Here is an 18,552-nt window from a genome sequence, read left to right as displayed (position 1 = left end):
CAGTTATCCTTGGACCCCTGTCGTGGGTGGCTGGGTGACCTGAGTGGAGGTACCAGTCCTTAGGTCCCTGATGCGTGTAGGTGAGGACCTTGTTTAATAGGCAAAGGAATGTCAAACACGAAACACCCACCTGTCCACTGCACAGCTGAAACGGTTGGAGTCTGCCAACAAGGGCCTATTTTCCTGAAATAGGCCCACACAGGTCCATGCAGAAGGGAAAGGTACTCAAAGTCTACGGTCAGTTTATGCCTGGACAGGAGCTGCTTCTGTCCTGAGCTCCCCCAGTTAGTAGAGCTAGCAAATTATCTTTTCCCCCAGCTGTGAAATTTTTCCTTCCCCAAGGCCAGGAGGATGGCTCTAGATGCTCAGCATTGCCTGTCTCAGGCCCAGGGAATTCAGCTGCTGAAGCCGGCTTGGGGTGGGGGGTGTGCGGTAAAATATACGCGAGTACTTAGCTTTTGTCGAGAGCACCGTTCTTCTCCGGTTCCGGAGGTGTGAGTAGGCTGTGTGGCTGGCTGCTTCTCCCTGAGGAAACTGCAGCCTAATGCTAGTGCCAGCCTGCCGCTGCTGCTCTGGGAATCATGATTGAGGGCTCCCCGGGATTCAGGTCCGGTAACTCCTGTCCGCTTCTGAATGGTCTCTTCCTCCCTCTGCCCCTCAGTTAGTTTTCTAAGCTTGCCTTTGAAGTTCAGGGTACCAGCTTGTCACAAATATACTCGTTTCACTTGTTTTTTCTGGCCTTTGTTGTAAAGAGGGCTCGCTGGAATTGTCTGTCTATTCCGCCATCTTGGCTCTGCCTTTATAATTTAGAACTCTTGCTAAACGCTTTTTTTTTTTTTTGTGCCTTTTAACATGGAGTCCTCCAATTTTTTATGGCAAAGATGGAGAAAATGATTGTGATAATATATTATATGAATGTGTCTACCATAGTTTCAGTGTCTCTAACATGCAATAAATTCATAAATGTTAGTTCTCTTCTCTCTTTTCCTTTGAAAACCTTTGTCGAAAAATGTAAAGCAAGCATTCCTAGTACTATATGTTGTTGTTGTTAGTTGTGGTACAGTGGATTCTGACTCATGGCGTCCCCATGTGTGCAGAGTAGAACTACTCCATAGGGCTTTCAATGCTGTGACTTTTTGGAAGCATATCACTAGGCCTGTCTTCCAAGGTGTGTCTAGGTAGGTTTGAACTGCCAACCTTTCGGCTACTAGTCAAGCACTTAATCATTTGCGCCACTTAGGGACTCCATTCCTAGTATAGCTTTATGTAATTTTTACACTGTTAATATTTTTCATCAATTCATACAAATACATTTACACTCTAGTGCTGAAATGAGCTACCAAAAAAGAATGCCTCCTCCTACAGGCATTGACTCTGAGTTCACACACACTTGATCCTTAATTCTTTCAATGGATCCAGAGGACTTCTGCAACCTAGTCCTTGTTGTGTGTGTAGGGAGAAAAATGTGGATGCTGTCAGTGAAGTATCCCCCCACATAACCTGTTTACAGTGAAGAAATCTGTCTACCAGTAGGCATTGATGCTAGTTAATAAGTATAAAAAGAGACTTTTGATTATAGAAATATAATTTATTTTTCTACTTATTTCATGTTGTACTTTTACTTATGCTTTATGTCTGGTGTTAAAAATTGTTTGTGACCCCTGTTTTCATCATGTAATGCTTTAGAGATGAGTGCTTTAGTGTCATTTTAAAATAATGTCTTCTTAAAAAAATGTGTAAGTTACAGAAATGATTAAAAAGATAATTTATCTTTCACAGAATATTTCAGATAGAACAAAAATTTATGAAATTCAAATTTATATTTCTATAACGAAGAATTAACTCGAGTAGAATTAGTAGTATTTTAGGTAAATAGCATAGGGGAACCTAACATGTTTTATGTTTTGATTTGTTAGCTATTTTTGATACTCTATGTTTAAATGTGTTGCTACCATGTAATGGCTGGAATTTCACTGGCATCTGTATTTTGTTCATTGTGATATTATCAATCCTCGATGTATACTTTTTTAAAAGGGACACACATATTCGTAGAATCTTGCATGTTCCCAACAAATGAAAAATCAAGACATCTATATTTACATATCCGTCTGTTCAATCTAATTTTACTGAAGTGGAAAGTATTTGTTAATACATTATAAACGGGCGAAATAATGTTTGTAAAAAAAAATCCCCATTTTATTTGGTCATCATTTGTTTCTGATTTACTATGAGGAATTTTTGATGTTAATAATTCAATATTACATAAATACACATCTGGTATTATTTTAACATTATACAGACCAGGAAAATCTAAAAGTTATTGATCCTTAGTCTAGCCACAGTTTCGATCTACTTCACTTTTAGCTATCTCCTGTGATAATGAGCCACAAGTGGTTCCTATTCCCTGTCTTCCTGTTGTTGTTACTACTTGTTACTATTAGTATAAATATATTTTCAGTTTTCATGAATAGTTTAAGTATGTCAGATTTTTCATGAAATGCTAGCAAACATTATTGATGGACCCCATAGAATTCAGTTCCTTCTTTGCATTATCACACTTCCTGCCTCTGCGATGGTGGCCCCCGGAAACAGTGCCTAAAGTGGAACACTGTGTTTAAGATACAGAAGGCTGAATTCCCAGACATGAATTTAAAAATAAATTATGCTCCTGAAAAAGTATGTAGGGCATGTTTCTGTTAAAAAACTAAGTCCTGGGAAAAATTCTGAATTGAATTGAGAAGAAGATGGAGCACCATGTAAAGAATGACTTAGTCAAAGGACAGATAATTTGTTATTCTTTTATCTTAAGTATTTTAATATATTTTAAAAAGCCAATGCATTTTGTTTGTTAAACTTAAATAAATACGTAAATCACAAATAGAAATATTTCAGAGATACTTTATTATTTAGATAAAAAGTCAATAATAGCAATTAAATTAATAATAATAAATAATAATAAATCCTGACATTTTACCATTTACAAAGTGTTTTTGCTCATATCTCGTGTGACCCTTACAGCCACCTATTACCCATATTTCATGTCTGTGAAACCTGAGGTACAGAATTGCCTAAGAAGGATCCAGAAGCAGATCTTGCTCTAATTATAGTACTTTTCCCACCTCATACCTCTTTCATGATTGATTTATAGTGAGGTCAATGTGCCTTTTTAGAGGACCAAACCCATTGCTGTCAAGCTGATTCTGACTCATGGCAACCCACGTATTACAAAGTAAAATTGCTCCATAGGAGATTCTTGGCTGTAATCTTTACAGAAGCAGCCCTTGACTGTAACCTTTCTTCCGTGGTGCCGCTGGGTGCGTTCAAACCCCAAACCTTTAGATTAGCAGCCGAGAGCAAACCGTTTATGCCATCTAGGGACAATATCTGTATTTTACTGGAAATAATAATGCTTTCAGTACAGAGCTGTCTCTTACAAGTTTTAAAGTTTCAATAATTAACTTTCCTTTCCTAGTTATCATTGTTTTGTCTTAGGGATGCTGCACCAGTTAGGAGCAGTGTGTTGAAATCATCCATTCCGAAGGGTTTGTACATTCTCTGAGATTCTAGGAGTTGCTTTCTACTCAAGCTTGTCTTTTTATTACTCAAGAAACATTGCTAGACACTAGATTTAACAATAAAATTTGTATTCCTTATTTATATTATGTTGTGTGCTGTCGAGCTGATTCTGACTCACAGCAACCCTATAGGACAGCAACCCTATCCTATAGGGTTTCCTAGACTGTAATCTTTATGGAAACAGATCACCGGGTCTTTTCTCCCATGGAGTGGCTGGTAGATTCGAACTACCGACCTTTTGGTTAAGTAGCTGAGCACTTAACCATTGCACCACCAAGCCTCCTTTATATTATTATAATGTCTTTACAGCTGCTAACCAAAGGGTTGGCAGTTCAAATCCGCCAGGCGCTCCTTGGAAACTCTGTGGGGCAGTTCTACTCTGTCCTACAGGGTCGGTGTGAGTCAGAATCGACTCGATGGCACTGGGCTTTTAAATTCAGAATTAAAAGTTATATGAACTTTACATAAATGCTATTTAAAGTTAATACTTTTCGACAAAATCAAGAACAGGGTATTCTTGAACATACAAATTCCTGCCGAAACAAAACAAAACAAAACAAAACAAATTAAACCCACTGCCGCTGGGTTGATGCTGACTCATAGTGACCCTGTGGGGCAGAGTAGAACTGCCCCATGGGGTTTCCAAGACGGTAAATATTTATAGAAGCAGACTGCTACATCTTTGTCCTGCGAAGTGGCTGGTGAGTTCGAACTGCTGACCTTTTGGTTAGCAGCTGACTGCTTACCACTGTTCCACCAGGGCCTCTCAAATTCCTAGCAGTCCTTTACAGCTACTCCTCACTTATCGACTGTCTCGCATCTGACATTTCACATTTACTACAATAGTAAGAAATCTACTATCTGACTATTTTGCACATTAACAATGTATGTCTGGCAGTAACGAACACCGACGTGCGAGGCAAGAGTAACGTTGGCTTTGATGGTTAGGGTTATGTGTCAATTTGCCTGGGCCATGAGTCTCGGTGGTTTGGGAGTTGTGTAATGATGTAGTCATCCTCCATTTTGTGATCTAATGTGGTCATCCTCCATTTTCACATAAGCCAATTTTTGCATTATGACTTGGTTTTTGGAATTTAACCATGTTGATAAGTGAGGAGTGGAGGTATAATTCTTTCAGCCATTTATTTTGACCCTAATCCTATACATAACCCTGGTTACAGTATTTGATCTTAACGTATTTCAAGGCTAATTTTTCCCTTAGCTGCTAGGTTTCATAGCTTTGAGGCTTACTTCTTTTCTTATTAGGACCCAGGCTAATCAGAGGGTGGCTGCAGTTTGCCGTCCTCCTAAATGCTTTTTACGTCCATGCTTCTTCCTCTGACTGCAGGTCCTAAGGCCTCTTTCTTTCCCCTATGTGAAAAGTCCAGAACATTGTTCTATCTGGGAAACATAAAACTTCTTCCTCACAGAACTGTAGTTATCTGTGTCCCACCCAAATCTTTGAGATAGTAGTGTAATAGCTTAGCTTCTTTATTTGACTTTGTTAGCAAGATTGATATACACAAAGTGACATTTTTTAGATTAAAGAAATTTTCCCAGATTTTCTTTCATATCAACTGCAGATATAGTTTTTAATATAGCTAATTTAATATGACTTTTAAGGAGCCCTCATGGTGCAATGGTTAAACACTCAGCTGCTAACCAAAAGGTCAGTGGCTCAAACCCATCAGCTGCTCTGTGGGAGAAAAGACCTGGCCATCTGCTCCTGTAAAGATTACAGCCTTAGAAATCCTATGGGGGAGGTTCTACTCTGTCATACAGGGTCACTATGAGTCAAAATCAATTCAGCAGCACAGAACAGCAATGTGACTTTTATATCCTGAATGTGAAAAGCAGAATTTTTTGTAATGAATGGAAGAATAAAAGGTTCGAAAATCAAACCCAGGAGGAAAGATGAAGATTGACGTTGGCTTGACCTGTAGACTAATTTATTTTGAGCCTGTTGGAAAGACTTAACAACCTCTTGTTGAGAGTCTGTTGTGTGTAAGACATTGTGCCAGATGCTATGAGATTTACAAAAATTAAAATAAATTCCATCTCTGCTGCCCTCAATATGCTAGGGCTCCTGAGCTGTTGGTTTTTGAATACCTACATGAGACACCATTTGTTTACATAAAATGAAAATGCCTTTATTTTTTTTTGGATTGAACATTTTGCATTAAGAGCTTGCACTACTTCTGCAGTAGTGAAGAAAGTAGAAAGGGAAAATCCTCAGTAATTTTACTGCCGGAGATATCTACTGTATGCTTTAAAAAAACAGCTGCAAAATGTTATCATATCATTCCTGTGTTCTGTAAATTCCTCTTCAAGCCTCACAACATATTGCAGACGTTTTCCCACATCAATAGTTATACACCATTATGTACATGTTGTTTCCATTGCTACCATGTGTACCAGCATCTCTGTTCTACAGATGGGGAAACTGAGGCTTAGAGGTGAGGAACTTTTAGTTTATGATTAGCAATGGCAGGAATAAAATCCAGGTCTGTTTCACTCTAAGAGTTAGACTGAAGTGTGGTTCATATAGGTCACAAGTGAGATTATTGTGGAAAACTGAAGTAACTTTAAAGACAAATTTCTGTGGCAGCTAAAGGAACTTACTTTATGCTTTTGTTATGGGGAAGTTCCACAAGTTGGAGTTTGTAGTTGCAGCAGACAAAAATGTATGTCTCTAGAAATGTCTTCCAAGTATCACCCTACACGGTATTTTCTCTTGGAATCACTTTTCTCTGTGTTAAGACTGGTTAATTCCTAAGAGGGTAGCAATTATCCTGATCAGAAATATATTTTCAATGGCCTTCAGAGATAAAAGAACAGAGGAAATTGCTTGCTTATCTGAAAGATAATGAAAAGTGAAAATGGCATCCACGTGAACTTTGATAGAAAAATGTTGAAACTCTCAATGGACTGGATCAGATATCATGATTAGTTGGCTCTTTACAGAATTGTTTCATTTTGGAGTTAGAAAAGACCATAGAAATAATCTAAGCCTAATTCTTAGTTTCATATCAGATGCTGTTTTGAAACGAGCTAACTAAACTAGTTAACTGTGCAGTTAGAATTATAATATGTTTCTTCTCTCTCTCAGCAATTGTTGGTGAATGAGGCCGGGTTTTCTTATGCCAAACGAGCTATTACTTGTATTTAAGACTAAAGTGTGCTTTGTAGAAAGTTTCCTGGCTTGTAGTATAGTTGAAGAGACTTGGATATCTTACCCAGAGATTTCCCTTTTTACAGGAGCTTTGAGGACTGGAGATGTATGAGCACTGGAGATGTTTTTGTTATCCTGTGAAAGTAGGTGAGAATGTCTGAGAGTCTGTCTCAGAATTTACCATTAATGCTAATGTGATAGAGAATGAAAAAGGTAGTGTGGCCTATCAAGACAAGGTGTTGCTAAGATTATTATTAGAAGTGAAGGAAACAGGATTGAAGTTTTCACTGCCTTGATCCGTCAGGCAGTTGTTGATGGAATCATTATCTTTGTTAGCCTTGTCAATGGCAGAGACCTAACTGAAGATCAGAGCCCTTTCAGAAAAAGATCAAATTGACTACAGTAAAGATTATAAATCAAGGTTTTGGCATGCTGTAGTCCATAGGCTAAATCTGGCCTGCTGCCTGATTTCTTATGGCTTGCAAGCTAACAATGTTTTTTTATGTTTTTAAATGATTGAAAAAATTCAAAAGAAGGATGATATTTTGTGATATGTGAAAATTACAAGAAATTCAAATTTCAGTGTCTCTAAGTAGAGTTTTATTGGAACACAGCCACACCTATTTATTTACATATTGTTTATGGCCTCTTTTGCACTGGAACAGCGGAGTCGAGTAGTTGTGACAGACAATATGTTCCTACAGAATCTAAACGATTTATTATTTGGCTTTAAACAGAAAAAGTTTTCCTATCCTTGTTATAAAACATCAAGAATGATTTATGTTTTCATGTACCCTGGAAATGTGTGGCATTCTTTGCTAACCAAGAACTCTAGCTGAATACTACCATATTTCTTGAAGAATTTCTCCGCCGTGTTTTGCCACTGAGATGACCCACAATGGTCCATTCATGACTATTTTCCATGACTTCCTTCACTTATTTTCCAGTGGTTCCTTTTGCCAGCCAGGTGAACAAACCAGAGCCACACAGGAAGGCCTATGGTTTGTCTAAAGAAGCTTTCCTACAGAGGGATATATCTATTGTACCCACTGCCATCGAGTTGATTCTGACTCATAGTGACCCTATAGGACAGAGTAGAACTGTTTCCAAGGCTGCAGTCTTCATGGAAGCAGACTACCACATCTTTCTCTTACAGAGCAGCCAATGGGTTTGAATCGCTGACCTTTTGCAGCTGAGCACTGTAAGCACTGCACCACCAGGGCTCCTTTTCCTGTTTGTTGTAGAAACCTGAATTTTGCTTCTAATGTTTTCACTAGAGCTTTGATTCAATTGCATATAAAATGACCCCCACTTTCAGGGTGTAAAATGAATAAACACATGTATGGTTGGAAGAGAACAAGCTTCCATATTTGTAGGAAGAAAATCTTAATTCTTTCGTATTTTTACTAGGTATTTTAGTAACTTTAGTCATTTTATATCAAGACTAATTGATGTGTATTCTTTTTTATTGGTTACGCTTAAACACTTGAACAGATATCTTTTTTTATAATCATCTTCTTATAGAGTAAAAATGTCAATGATTGGGACACTTCACCTGTTATGGAAGTTATTTCTTCCTTCCACCCTTTCCAGCTGTGGTTACTTAATGTCAGTTCTCTTGGGACTAATGTAAGGAGAAGGGAGTGGTCCTGCTACTTTATAAGATGTCCGTGTTTTGCAAATATGGGAGCCTTAGGTCCCACCACCATTGCCATCAGTCTTTTTTTTTTTTTTTTTAATAATTTTTATTGTGCTTTAAGTGAAAGTTTACAAATCAAGTCAGTCTGTCACATATAAGCTTATATACCCCTTAGTCCCTACTCCCACTTACTCTCCCCCTAATGAGTCAGCCCGCTCCCTCCTTTCAGTCTCTCCTTTTGTGACAATTTTGTCAGTTTCTAACCCTCTCTACCCTCCTATCTCCCCTCCAGGCAGGAGATGCCAACACAGTCTCAAGTGTCCACCTGATACAAGTAGGTCACTCTTCGTCAGCATCTCTCTCCAACCCATTGTCCAGTCCCTTCCATGTCTGATGAGTTGTCTTCGGGAATGGTTCCTGTTCTGGGCCAACACAAGGTTTGGGGACCGTGACCGCCGGGATTCCTCTAGTCTCAGTCAGACCATTAAGCCTGGTCTTTTTATGAGAATTTGGGGTCTGCATCCTACTGATCTCCTGCTCCCTCAGGAGTTCTCTGTTGTGCTCCCCGTCAGGGGAGTCATTGGTTGTGGCCAGGCACCATCTAGTTCTTCTGGTCTCAGGATGATGTAAGTCTCTGGTTCATGTGGCCTTTTCTGTCTCTTGGGCTCATAGTTATCGTGTGACCTTGTTGTTCTTCATTCTCCTTTGATCCAGGTGGGTTGAGACCAATTGATGCATCTTAGATGGCTGCTTGTTAGCATTTAAGACCCCAGACGCCACATTTCAAAGTGGAATGCAGAATGTTTTCATAATAGAATTATTTTGCCAATTCACTTAGAAGTCCCCTTAAGCCATAGTCCCCAAACCCCCGTCCTTGCTCCACTGACCTTTGAAGCATTCAGTTTATCCCGGAAACTTCTTTGCTTCTGGTCCAGTCCAGTTGAGCTGACCTTCCATGTATTGAGTATCGTCCTTCCCTTCACCTAAAGTAGTTCTTATCTACTAACTAATCAGTAAATAACCCTCTCCCACCCTTCCTCCCTCCCCGCCTCGTAACCACAAAAGTATGTATTCTTCTCAGTTTATACTGTTTCTCAAGATCTTATAATAGTGGTCTTATACAATATTTGTCCTTTTGCAACTGACTAATTTCACTCAGCATAATGCCTTCCAGGTTCCTCCATGTTATGAAATGTTTCACAGACTCGTCATTGTTCTTTATCGATGCGTAGTATTCCATTGTGTGAATACACCACAATTTATTTACCCATTCATCCGTTGATGGACACCTTGGTTGCTTCCAGCTTTTTGCTGTTGTAAACAGAGCTGCAATAAACATGGGTATGCATATATCTGTTCGTGTAAAGGCTCTTATTTCTCTAGGGTATATTCTGAGGAGTGGGATTTCTGGGTTGTATGGTAGTTCTATTTCTAAATTTTTAAGATAACGCCAGGTAGAATTTCAAAGTGGTTGTACCATTTTACATTCCCACCAGCAGTGTATAAGAGTTCCAATCTGTCCGCAGCCTCTCCAACATTTATTATTTTGTGTTTTTTGGATTAATGCCAGCCTTGTTGGAGTGAGATGGAATCTCATTGTAGTTTTAATTTGCATTTCTCTAACGGCTAATGATGGAGAACATTTTCTCATGTATCTGTTAGCTGCCTGAATATCTTCTTTAGATGAAGTGCGTGTTCATATCCTTTGCCCACTTTTTGATTGGGTTGTTTGTCTTTTTGTGGTTGAGTTTTAACAGAATCATATAGATTTTAGAGATCAGGCGCTGGTCGGAGATGTCATAGCTGAAAATTCTTTCTCAATCTGTAGGTGGTCTTTTTACTCTTTTGGTGAAGTCTTTAGATGAGCATAGGTGTTTGATTTTTAGGAGCTCCCAGTTATCTGGTTTCTCTTTGTCATTTTTAGTAATGTTTTGTCTTCTGTTTATGCCTTGTATTAGGGCTTCTAACATTGTCCCTATTTTTTCTTCCATGATCTTTATCGTTTTAGTCTTTATGTTTAGGTCTTTGATCCACTTGGAGTTAGTTTTTGTGCATGGTGTGAGGTATGGGTCCTGTTTCATTTCTTTGCAAATGGATATCCAGTTATGCCAGCACCATTTGTTAAAAAGACTATCTTTTCCCACCACTAGTCTTTTAAGGCATAAAAACGGGTGTACCCTGTCCTGAAAGTACCCTTATCTGAAGGTATGAGTTTGGTAAAGTGGATCTTTCTATCAGGTTTATCCATATCATTGGCCATAATTGTGCTTTTGTGCCTGCTAAAGATGATTCTTTGCTTTGGTTCTGTGCCCTGGAAAATATATAGTACTGGTCTATGCCAAGGGAGCAGTTCAAACCCAGCAGCCAGTCCATGGGAGAAAGATGCTTCCGTAAAGATTACAGCCTTGGAAACCCTATAGGGTAGTTCTACTCTGCCCTATAGGGTTGCTCTGAGTGGGAATCCACTCAGTGGCAACAGGTTTTTTTTATTAGTTTGTTTGCTGTGAATCATGGTATTGAGTTGAGCAGTCGTGCTTCCTCCTCATTTCATAGAGCTGTTTTGTTATCTGGTTGGTGCTTGATGCTCCTCTGTCTTCCTTTACGTAAAAGCTGTGAGGTATGGAGGCATAGAACTCACTTGCTGGAGGAGTTGGGCTCATTCTAGTAATCTTTTTTATTCAGGGAATCCTTTTTGGAGTGTAAGTCTTCTCACATTTTTGGGCAGATCATGAGGCAGCCTTAGGGCTCAGAAAGCAAAGCCAAGGAAGGAAAACAGACAGGAAAGCAAAATGCTGAGGCAGATGCAGCCTGGTGTGGGTGGTGAGAGGCCTGGGAGAGCAGCAAGCTGAGATAATATCTTAGATAACATTTGCTCTGACTTAGTAATAAGGGGAAGTTGGAATGAGGCAGAACTTTTAAGGCATTTTGACTTAGCTCTGACATGTTGGTGAGGAGAGTGAAAATGAAGGTTGGAGGGAAACCCCCTATTTCTATTTCTGAAATGTGGAGAAACTTAGGGTGAGCAGTTATAATCCAACCCTGGGGTTTTAAAACATATGTAATAAGCAAAGTGAGTTATTATATGTGTCAGAAATATGATGTGGGATATTATGGTCAAGTTATGGTTTGGGGGTTTAAGAGGGAAGGTTGAAGTGGGAGCGGTTCTCACTCTCCTGCTCTGGCAAAGGTGATCAGCTGTGGACTGTTTGTCCCTGGATCCTCAGCACAACATGGCACAGCAGGAGCTACTCCCAGGTAAGAAGGCCCTGAAGGCAGATATGTCTCAGCCCCAGAGCTGTTATCCACAGTAAACCCAGCACTCCCTGTATGGGCTATCTTAATCATACCCTGCAATCATGCCCTTCCGAAGCTTTATAGGGGGCAGTGAGGCTGCATTGTCCTAAGATGTGACCACCAGGCCACGAACCCTGCAGTAGGCAGCATCTCTGCCAATTATTTCTAAGTGTGTTATGTGAGTGTTTATGTGTATTTGTCTGCTCACCCCAGCCTGCAACTACTGGTAGGACCTGCCTGGAGAGAGCAGCAGTATGCCTGTTAGCAGGAAGAGCACCAGCCATTCACTGTAGTAAATGCACTGCCTTTAGGACAATACCCCCGGCAGCCTGGTTTTCAACCCCAGAGAGACTGTTTCCAGAGCCCCAGCAAGGTGGAAGAGGGGATGGTGTGGGCTAGATAAGGAGGAGCTGTTACCTGCGGGGACTTACTTCAGTTTTCTCATCCAGTTCGTTTGATGTAGAATTCTAGAGTTGTCCTAGATTTTAGGGATCATCCAGTTCAACCTCCTCATTTTACCAGTGAGGGATGGAGACCTATGGAGGTCCCAAGACTTATCTGTGACCAGAATGGTAAGGAATGGCAGTGTTGGGACTAGATCCCAGGTCTCTTCATTTAGTAATTATGCTTCTTCCAGCATGGATTACAAGGGGTTAAGCTGTACCAGGAATCTGGGATGGAGTTCAAAAGCACCGTGTGGGCAATGGGTCAGTGAGTTATAGTTACGAGAATGGGTGATCAGGGAAGGGCCTCCAACTTGGGTTACTTGTTACTACATTTTGGGGAGGATGTGATTGTGTGGGGGACATCTAGGTGCATTAGCAAGTCTCATTCACAGAGGGTGAGGTCAGAAAGTGACGATTCTTGCAGAAGTAGGTGGAGAGATCTAGTTGAAGGCTCTTATGAGATTTGAAGTTACAGAAAGATGAATCTGCTGTAACTCTTTAGAGGTTAGGCCAGTAGTATCTGCTGTGATATTTGGAGAACTGAAGAGTATTGCCAGACTTAGTGGTTGCTGGATAGCTGTGGATAGTTGGTGTTGTTAGGTGCCATTGAGTCAATTCCGACTCATAGCGACCCTATGTACAACAGAATGAAACACTGTCTAGTCCTGTACCATTCTCACGGTTGTTGCTATGTTTGAGCCCATAGTCGAACCCACTGTGTCAATCCATCTCGTTGATGGTCTTCCTCCTTCAGTGATCCTCTACTTTACCAAACATGATATTCTTCTTCAGGAGCTGGTCCCTCCTGATAACATAACCAAAGTACGTGAGACATCTCACCATCATCACTTCTAAGGAGCATTCTGGCTGTACTTCTTCCGAGACAGATTTGTTCATTCTGGCAATCCATGGTATACTCAATATTCTTTGCTAACACTATAATTCAAAGGCATTAATCTTCTTTGGTCTTCCTCATTTATTGTCCAGCTTTCACGTGCATATCAGGCAATTGAAAGTTCTATGGCTTGGGTCAGGCACACCTTGGTCCTCAAAGTGACATCTTTGCTTTTTAACACTTGAAAGAGGTCTTTTGCAGCGGATTTACCCCGTGCAATAAGTTTCTTGACTGCTGCTTCCATGGGCATTGATTGTGGATCCAAGTAAAATGAAATCCTTGACAGCTTCGATCTTTTCTCCATTTATTGTGATGTTGCTTATTGGTCCAGTTGTGGATTTTTTGTTTTCTTTATGTTGAGGTGTAATCCATACTGAAGACTGTAGTCTTTGATCCTTCTCAGTATTTCAAGTCTTGTTTGCTTTCAGTAAGCAAGGTTGTATCATCTGCTTATTGCAGGTTGTTAATGAGTCTTCCTCGCATTCTGATGCCCTACTCTTCATATAGTCCAGTGTCTTAGTCATCTAGTGCTGCCATAACAGAAATACCACGAGTGGATGGCTTTAACAAAGAGAAATTTATTTCCTCACAGTAAAGTAGGCTAAAAGTCCAAATTCAGGTGTCAGCTCCAGGGGAAGGCTTTCCCTCTCTCTCCCTTTTTCTTCCTCTTTCCCTTGCCCCCCCTTCCTTCCTCTCTTTGTGTCTCTGTCTCTCTCTGCTCTGGAAGAAGGTCCTTGTCCTAAGTCTTCCCCTGGTCAAGGAACTTCTCAGGCATAGGGGCCTCGGGTCCAAAGGACATGCTGTGCTCCTGGTACTGCTTTTTTGGTAGTGTGAGGTCCCCCGTCACTCTGCTCGCTTCTCTCTTTTATATCTCAAGAGATTGCCTCAAGACACAATCCAATCTTGTAGAGTGAGTGCTGCCTAACTAACACAACTGCCACCCATCTTCCCTCATTAACATCATACAGGCAGGATTTACAACATATAGGAAAATCACACAATACCGGGAACCATGGCCCAGCCAAACTGATACATACATTTTTGGGGGGACATAATTCAATCCATGACAACCAGCTTCTTGGATTATTTGCTCAGCATACAGCTTGAGTAAATACGGTGAAAGGATACGTCCCTGACGCACACTTTTCCTGATTTTAAACCATGTATTATCTTTGTTTTGTTCAACGACTGCCTCTTTGGTCTATGTACAAGTTTCCTCACGAGCACAATGAAGTGTTCTGGAATTCCCATTCTTCTTGATGTTATCTGTAATTTGTTATGATCCACACAGTCAAATGCCTTTGCATAGTCAATAAAACACAGGTAAACATCTTTCTGATATTCTCTGCTTTCAGCCAGGATCCATCTGACGTCAGCAGTGACATCCTTCATTCCACACCCTCTTCTGAATCTGGCTTGAATTTATAGCTGTTCCCTGTTCATGTACTGCTGCAACTGTTTTTGAGTTATCTTCAGCAAAATTTCACTTGCATGTGATATTAATGATGTTGTTTGATAATTTCCAAATTCTGGGCGTGTTCTGTAGATAGCAGGTCCTTTTATGGCTATAGCTCTCTGCACTTGAATCCTTGTTTCTGCTTAACTGATTAATGCAACTCATTTTAAGCTGTCACAGTGATTGTAAACATTATGACTTTCATTCTCTCTTTAATTTTTCTATATGTTGAAATTGAGCGTATAATATAAAAAGAGAATTTTTATAAACCCAGAGTTGAAATATTTGGTCAACTGTAGAACTGGTTTTATTGGGAAGAATGATTCTAGTTTTTGAAATGATTTTTCTTTTTTTTGCTTCCATTTATCGATCACCTACTTTACAGAGGCAATATTTCATAGTGGTTAAGTGCAAGGACTCTGGAGCTGGGGTTCTTGGGTGTAATCTTTCCTCTCAGTTATATTGTATGACCTTACTTGAATTATTCACCTTCCCCACCTCAGTTTCCTCATCTATAAAATGGGGATAATACCCATATTATTATTCTTGTGAGGATTAATAAATAATGGATGTGTTAGGACAATGCCTGATACATATTAAATGCTGTTTACATATGAGCTGTTATTGCACCACAGGCATTGTTCTAGGTCCTTTGTATATATACATTGTCACTTAATGTATGAGCAAACTCAGGCTTAAAAAACTTAAGATCATCTAGCTAGTCAGTGGCTAACATGGGACTTGAACCTTGTCTGACTCAAAGCCTTGCTCTTAACCACTCTACTCTTATTTCTGATGTGTTGTAAATCACTTTACTGTAGGTGGTAGGTTATCCTGTCCTATCTAGCTATATATCTGTGGCACCATGGTTAAACACTTGGCTGCTAACTGAAAGATTGGAGGTTTGAATCCATCCAGTGGTTCCAGGGGAGAAAAGACCTGGTGATCTGCTTCCATATAGATTATAGCCTAGGAAACCCTATGGGGCAGTTCTACTTTGTCATACAGGAAGTGACTATTAGTCAAAATCGACTGAATGGCACACAACAACAGCCTATTGATCCATCTATCACATACTCCCTAATTAGATTTTTCATTGTATTTGCCTTCTGTTGTTAAAATGCATTTCCTTAAAACATCTGTGACTTAAACAAGAATTACAAAATGTAAAGACAGGTAAAAACCAAATAACTGCTTTTAAAATAATGCTACTCACACGATTAGGTAAACCAAAAACCAAAACCAGTGCCATCGAGTCGATTCCGACTCATAGTGACCCTATAGGACAGAGTAGAACCGCCCCATAGAGTTTCCAAGGAGCGCCTGGCAGATTTGAACTGCCGACCCTTTGGTTAGCAGCCGTAGTACTTAACCACCACGCCACCAGGGTTTTGATTATGTAAGAACTTTAAAAAATCCATGCTAACTGTGCTAAATTGTGAAAGCGTAAAATGTCCACACACATACAAGTTCTGTGGATGTTAAGAGATTGGTTAGTATTAGGCACTTTTAGCTTACTGTTTTAAAACAATAATGGCATTAGTGTTTTAACCATTTGTACATTTTAATTACTAGGAAGAAATTATATCAGTTTTTTGTAGCTCATGGAAATCTTCCCTGTCCGTACCCTAGAATAAAGAGAATTAGGGCCTGAGAAGTGAGATGGGGCTTCTTGGCAACGGCGACAAGTGAAGTTGATGAGAGTTAACAGTTTTTGACTGTTCTTAGCAGACGGGTGGTGCGTTGGGACTTGTTCATGGTAATGAAGCATTGATTGTACGAGCCAGTGAAGTAATGCTTCTCCCATTGATTTCATAATATTATTGGGAGATCTGTTAAGTGGTTCGCCTAAGCCCCGAATTTGAAGCTGTCTGTACTATACATACTTTTGATATTACATTAAAAATTAGAAATCATTTATTTTATAGTGTTGTCAACTTTGTAATTATTTTATGGAGAAACTTATTCAGTAGAAAGGAAACTAACAAGACAAAAACAAAACAAAACAAAACACCCCACTACTCCATCAGAATCACTCTAAACAACGAATTGCCTTATCTTTCTCAGAGTAGCGCTACTTTTTAAAATAAATCTAAATTGGAAATTGTCTAAGCGTTCAGATTGCTTGAAACAAAGTTGATTAAAATTTCAAATATTTATTTATTTACTTACCTACTTATTTATTTATATGTTGTCTCTGGGCAAGGTGAAGAATTGTTTTATCAGTACAAAGTAGCCATTGTTAAAATTTATTTAAAGTTTAGCTGGGGCATACTCAAGGTGAAGAACAATTGGCAATGAAGGAAAACATGGCTCAGGGGACATGGTAATATGACATTAAAGATTACATCAGATAGCATCTGTCTCAGTAATGACCATATGTCCTTTCCATCTGATGTGTGTTTCAGGTCTTGGATGAATGAGTCGGAGGTCTTAGATATGCTTTAAAGGAGTGTTCTTTTATTAGGTTTATTAGATTTGTTTTCAAATTAATCAAATGTTATAAGTGGATCAAACGTGCCTACTATCAAATGAGGAAGCATAATGACAAAATTGCATTCTTCCTAACAGTTTGGATGCTGACTCCTTTCAGCTTCTGTAGCTTTGTGACATTGAGTGCTAGGATGAAATGTGGACTTCTTGTGTTCTTTCCACGTAGAGAAATAAAAGAATTTTATTTCTCATTTCTAAACTAATAATACAGGAATGAAATGGGAAGAGATGATTAAAAAAAAAAGTTCTTATTTTCTAATAACTGTTCTTTTCTAAGAGACTTTTCTGAGGTCAACTTAAAAACAAAACAAAACAAAAAACGAAACAGGGAAAGAGAGCAGAGTCACGGCCGTTGGGGTTTGAGTCAAGAGATAAGCAGAAGTGTGCGTGTATTAATGTCACATGGCAGGAGACTTTCCCCAGAGTGGTTTGCCGGTCCAGGGAGCTCTTTCATTTTGTGTCTGAATTGAGTTATACTTTGGAAGATACCTGGTTTCCTGCCTACTGCTTCATTATGGATTATACAGGTAAAATTAAATTTGAAACATTTCTCAGCCATATAGTTACTTATAATATTGAATTGATATTTTAAAAAATTATATTGATTGTGTTTTTACTTTTTTAAAAAAAATGTTATGCATGACTTTATTCCAGGGTACGTATGAATCGGTTGTGTGCACTTTGCGATTAATTTAGGATAAGCACTTAAAGAAGTTTCTCAGACAGACCTGTGCAGATCTTCTGTTTCAGTTTGGGTCAGCCATGAACAGACTTAAACTGCAACCCGTAATTAATCCACACTTCTCCCTCCGGGCCAAAAAGTTTAAAGTACAAACGTCTGAGTTCAGATTATGACACAGAGAGGATAAAATATGCACCCTCTTTAAAACATCTTTGAACGCTTTTGGCATTGTGGTGGTTGTTGTATGTGTGTGTCTCCATATGTTTTAGATGGAGTAGACACAATGTAGTGAAGTGGCTTGGAGAATTGCAGTTTTTATAAAAGATCTTCTGAGTATAAACATGTCCAGATCTTTCTGGTGGATAACTAGCATCTTCCTTTTAGATTGCATAGCTTTGGTCTCCGTGTCTGGTTTCACTGAGTGACAAACTGGTGCAGGTCTAGAAACAGAGTTAAGGTTAGACTAACTATAGGCAACAGTTTCTTGATGAGTAAGTGGTACATTCTCTTAGCTCTAGTGGTGTGAAGGCGGGGGTGGGAGGGAAAGTGGTGATGAGGAGGTAAAGACAGTGAGTTTTTTGCCCAAAACTTGTGCGCCAATTCAGAATTATATTACCCTAAATTTGAACGTTTGGATACCATTGACACCGTTTTCTGACAGATTGCTTCTAAGCTAAGGAACAAAGGCTTTTGGAAGATTTTCCCACCTGTTGCAGAGACCTACCTTCTGTAGCCAGTGGGATGAGAACATCCCAGCGCGTATTCAGATGAAGTTCTCCTTACATATTCTCTATAAATGATCCCTTTAAACCGATAGTTGGACCTTTGGCAAGACAGCTAATTATGGTGTGCAAGTAAAATTTTTGTAAATCGATAATTTAAAATGCAGTTTTTAGGAA

The 18,552-nt window shown here is 39.4% G+C and overlaps 1 protein-coding gene across 6 annotated transcripts in view; it reads left to right on the top strand.

Moving 5' to 3' along the window:
• Positions 1–18,552, top strand: part of ST7 (suppression of tumorigenicity 7) — a 319,762-nt gene that overhangs the window by 53,362 nt on the left and 247,848 nt on the right. The window contains exon 1 of one of the 6 annotated variants that reach the window (XM_023544581.2): positions 10,382–11,642. The exons of 3 other annotated variants lie outside the window; for them this stretch is intronic. In XM_023544581.2, the coding sequence (XP_023400349.1) occupies positions 11,618–11,642 (25 nt within the window). In that variant the 5' untranslated portion in view covers positions 10,382–11,617. Of the gene's footprint in view, positions 1–10,381; positions 11,643–11,680; positions 17,499–18,552 lie in introns of those variants that run through there. 2 more of the 6 variants (XM_064289786.1, XM_023544582.2) reach the window with 2 other exon arrangements.

This window comes from Loxodonta africana, chromosome 8, assembly GCF_030014295.1.
Source record: "Loxodonta africana isolate mLoxAfr1 chromosome 8, mLoxAfr1.hap2, whole genome shotgun sequence".
Taxonomy (NCBI): Eukaryota; Metazoa; Chordata; class Mammalia; order Proboscidea; family Elephantidae; genus Loxodonta; species Loxodonta africana.
Note: the sequence above shows the minus strand (reverse complement) of the source record. Positions and strands in the feature narration are given on the sequence as shown.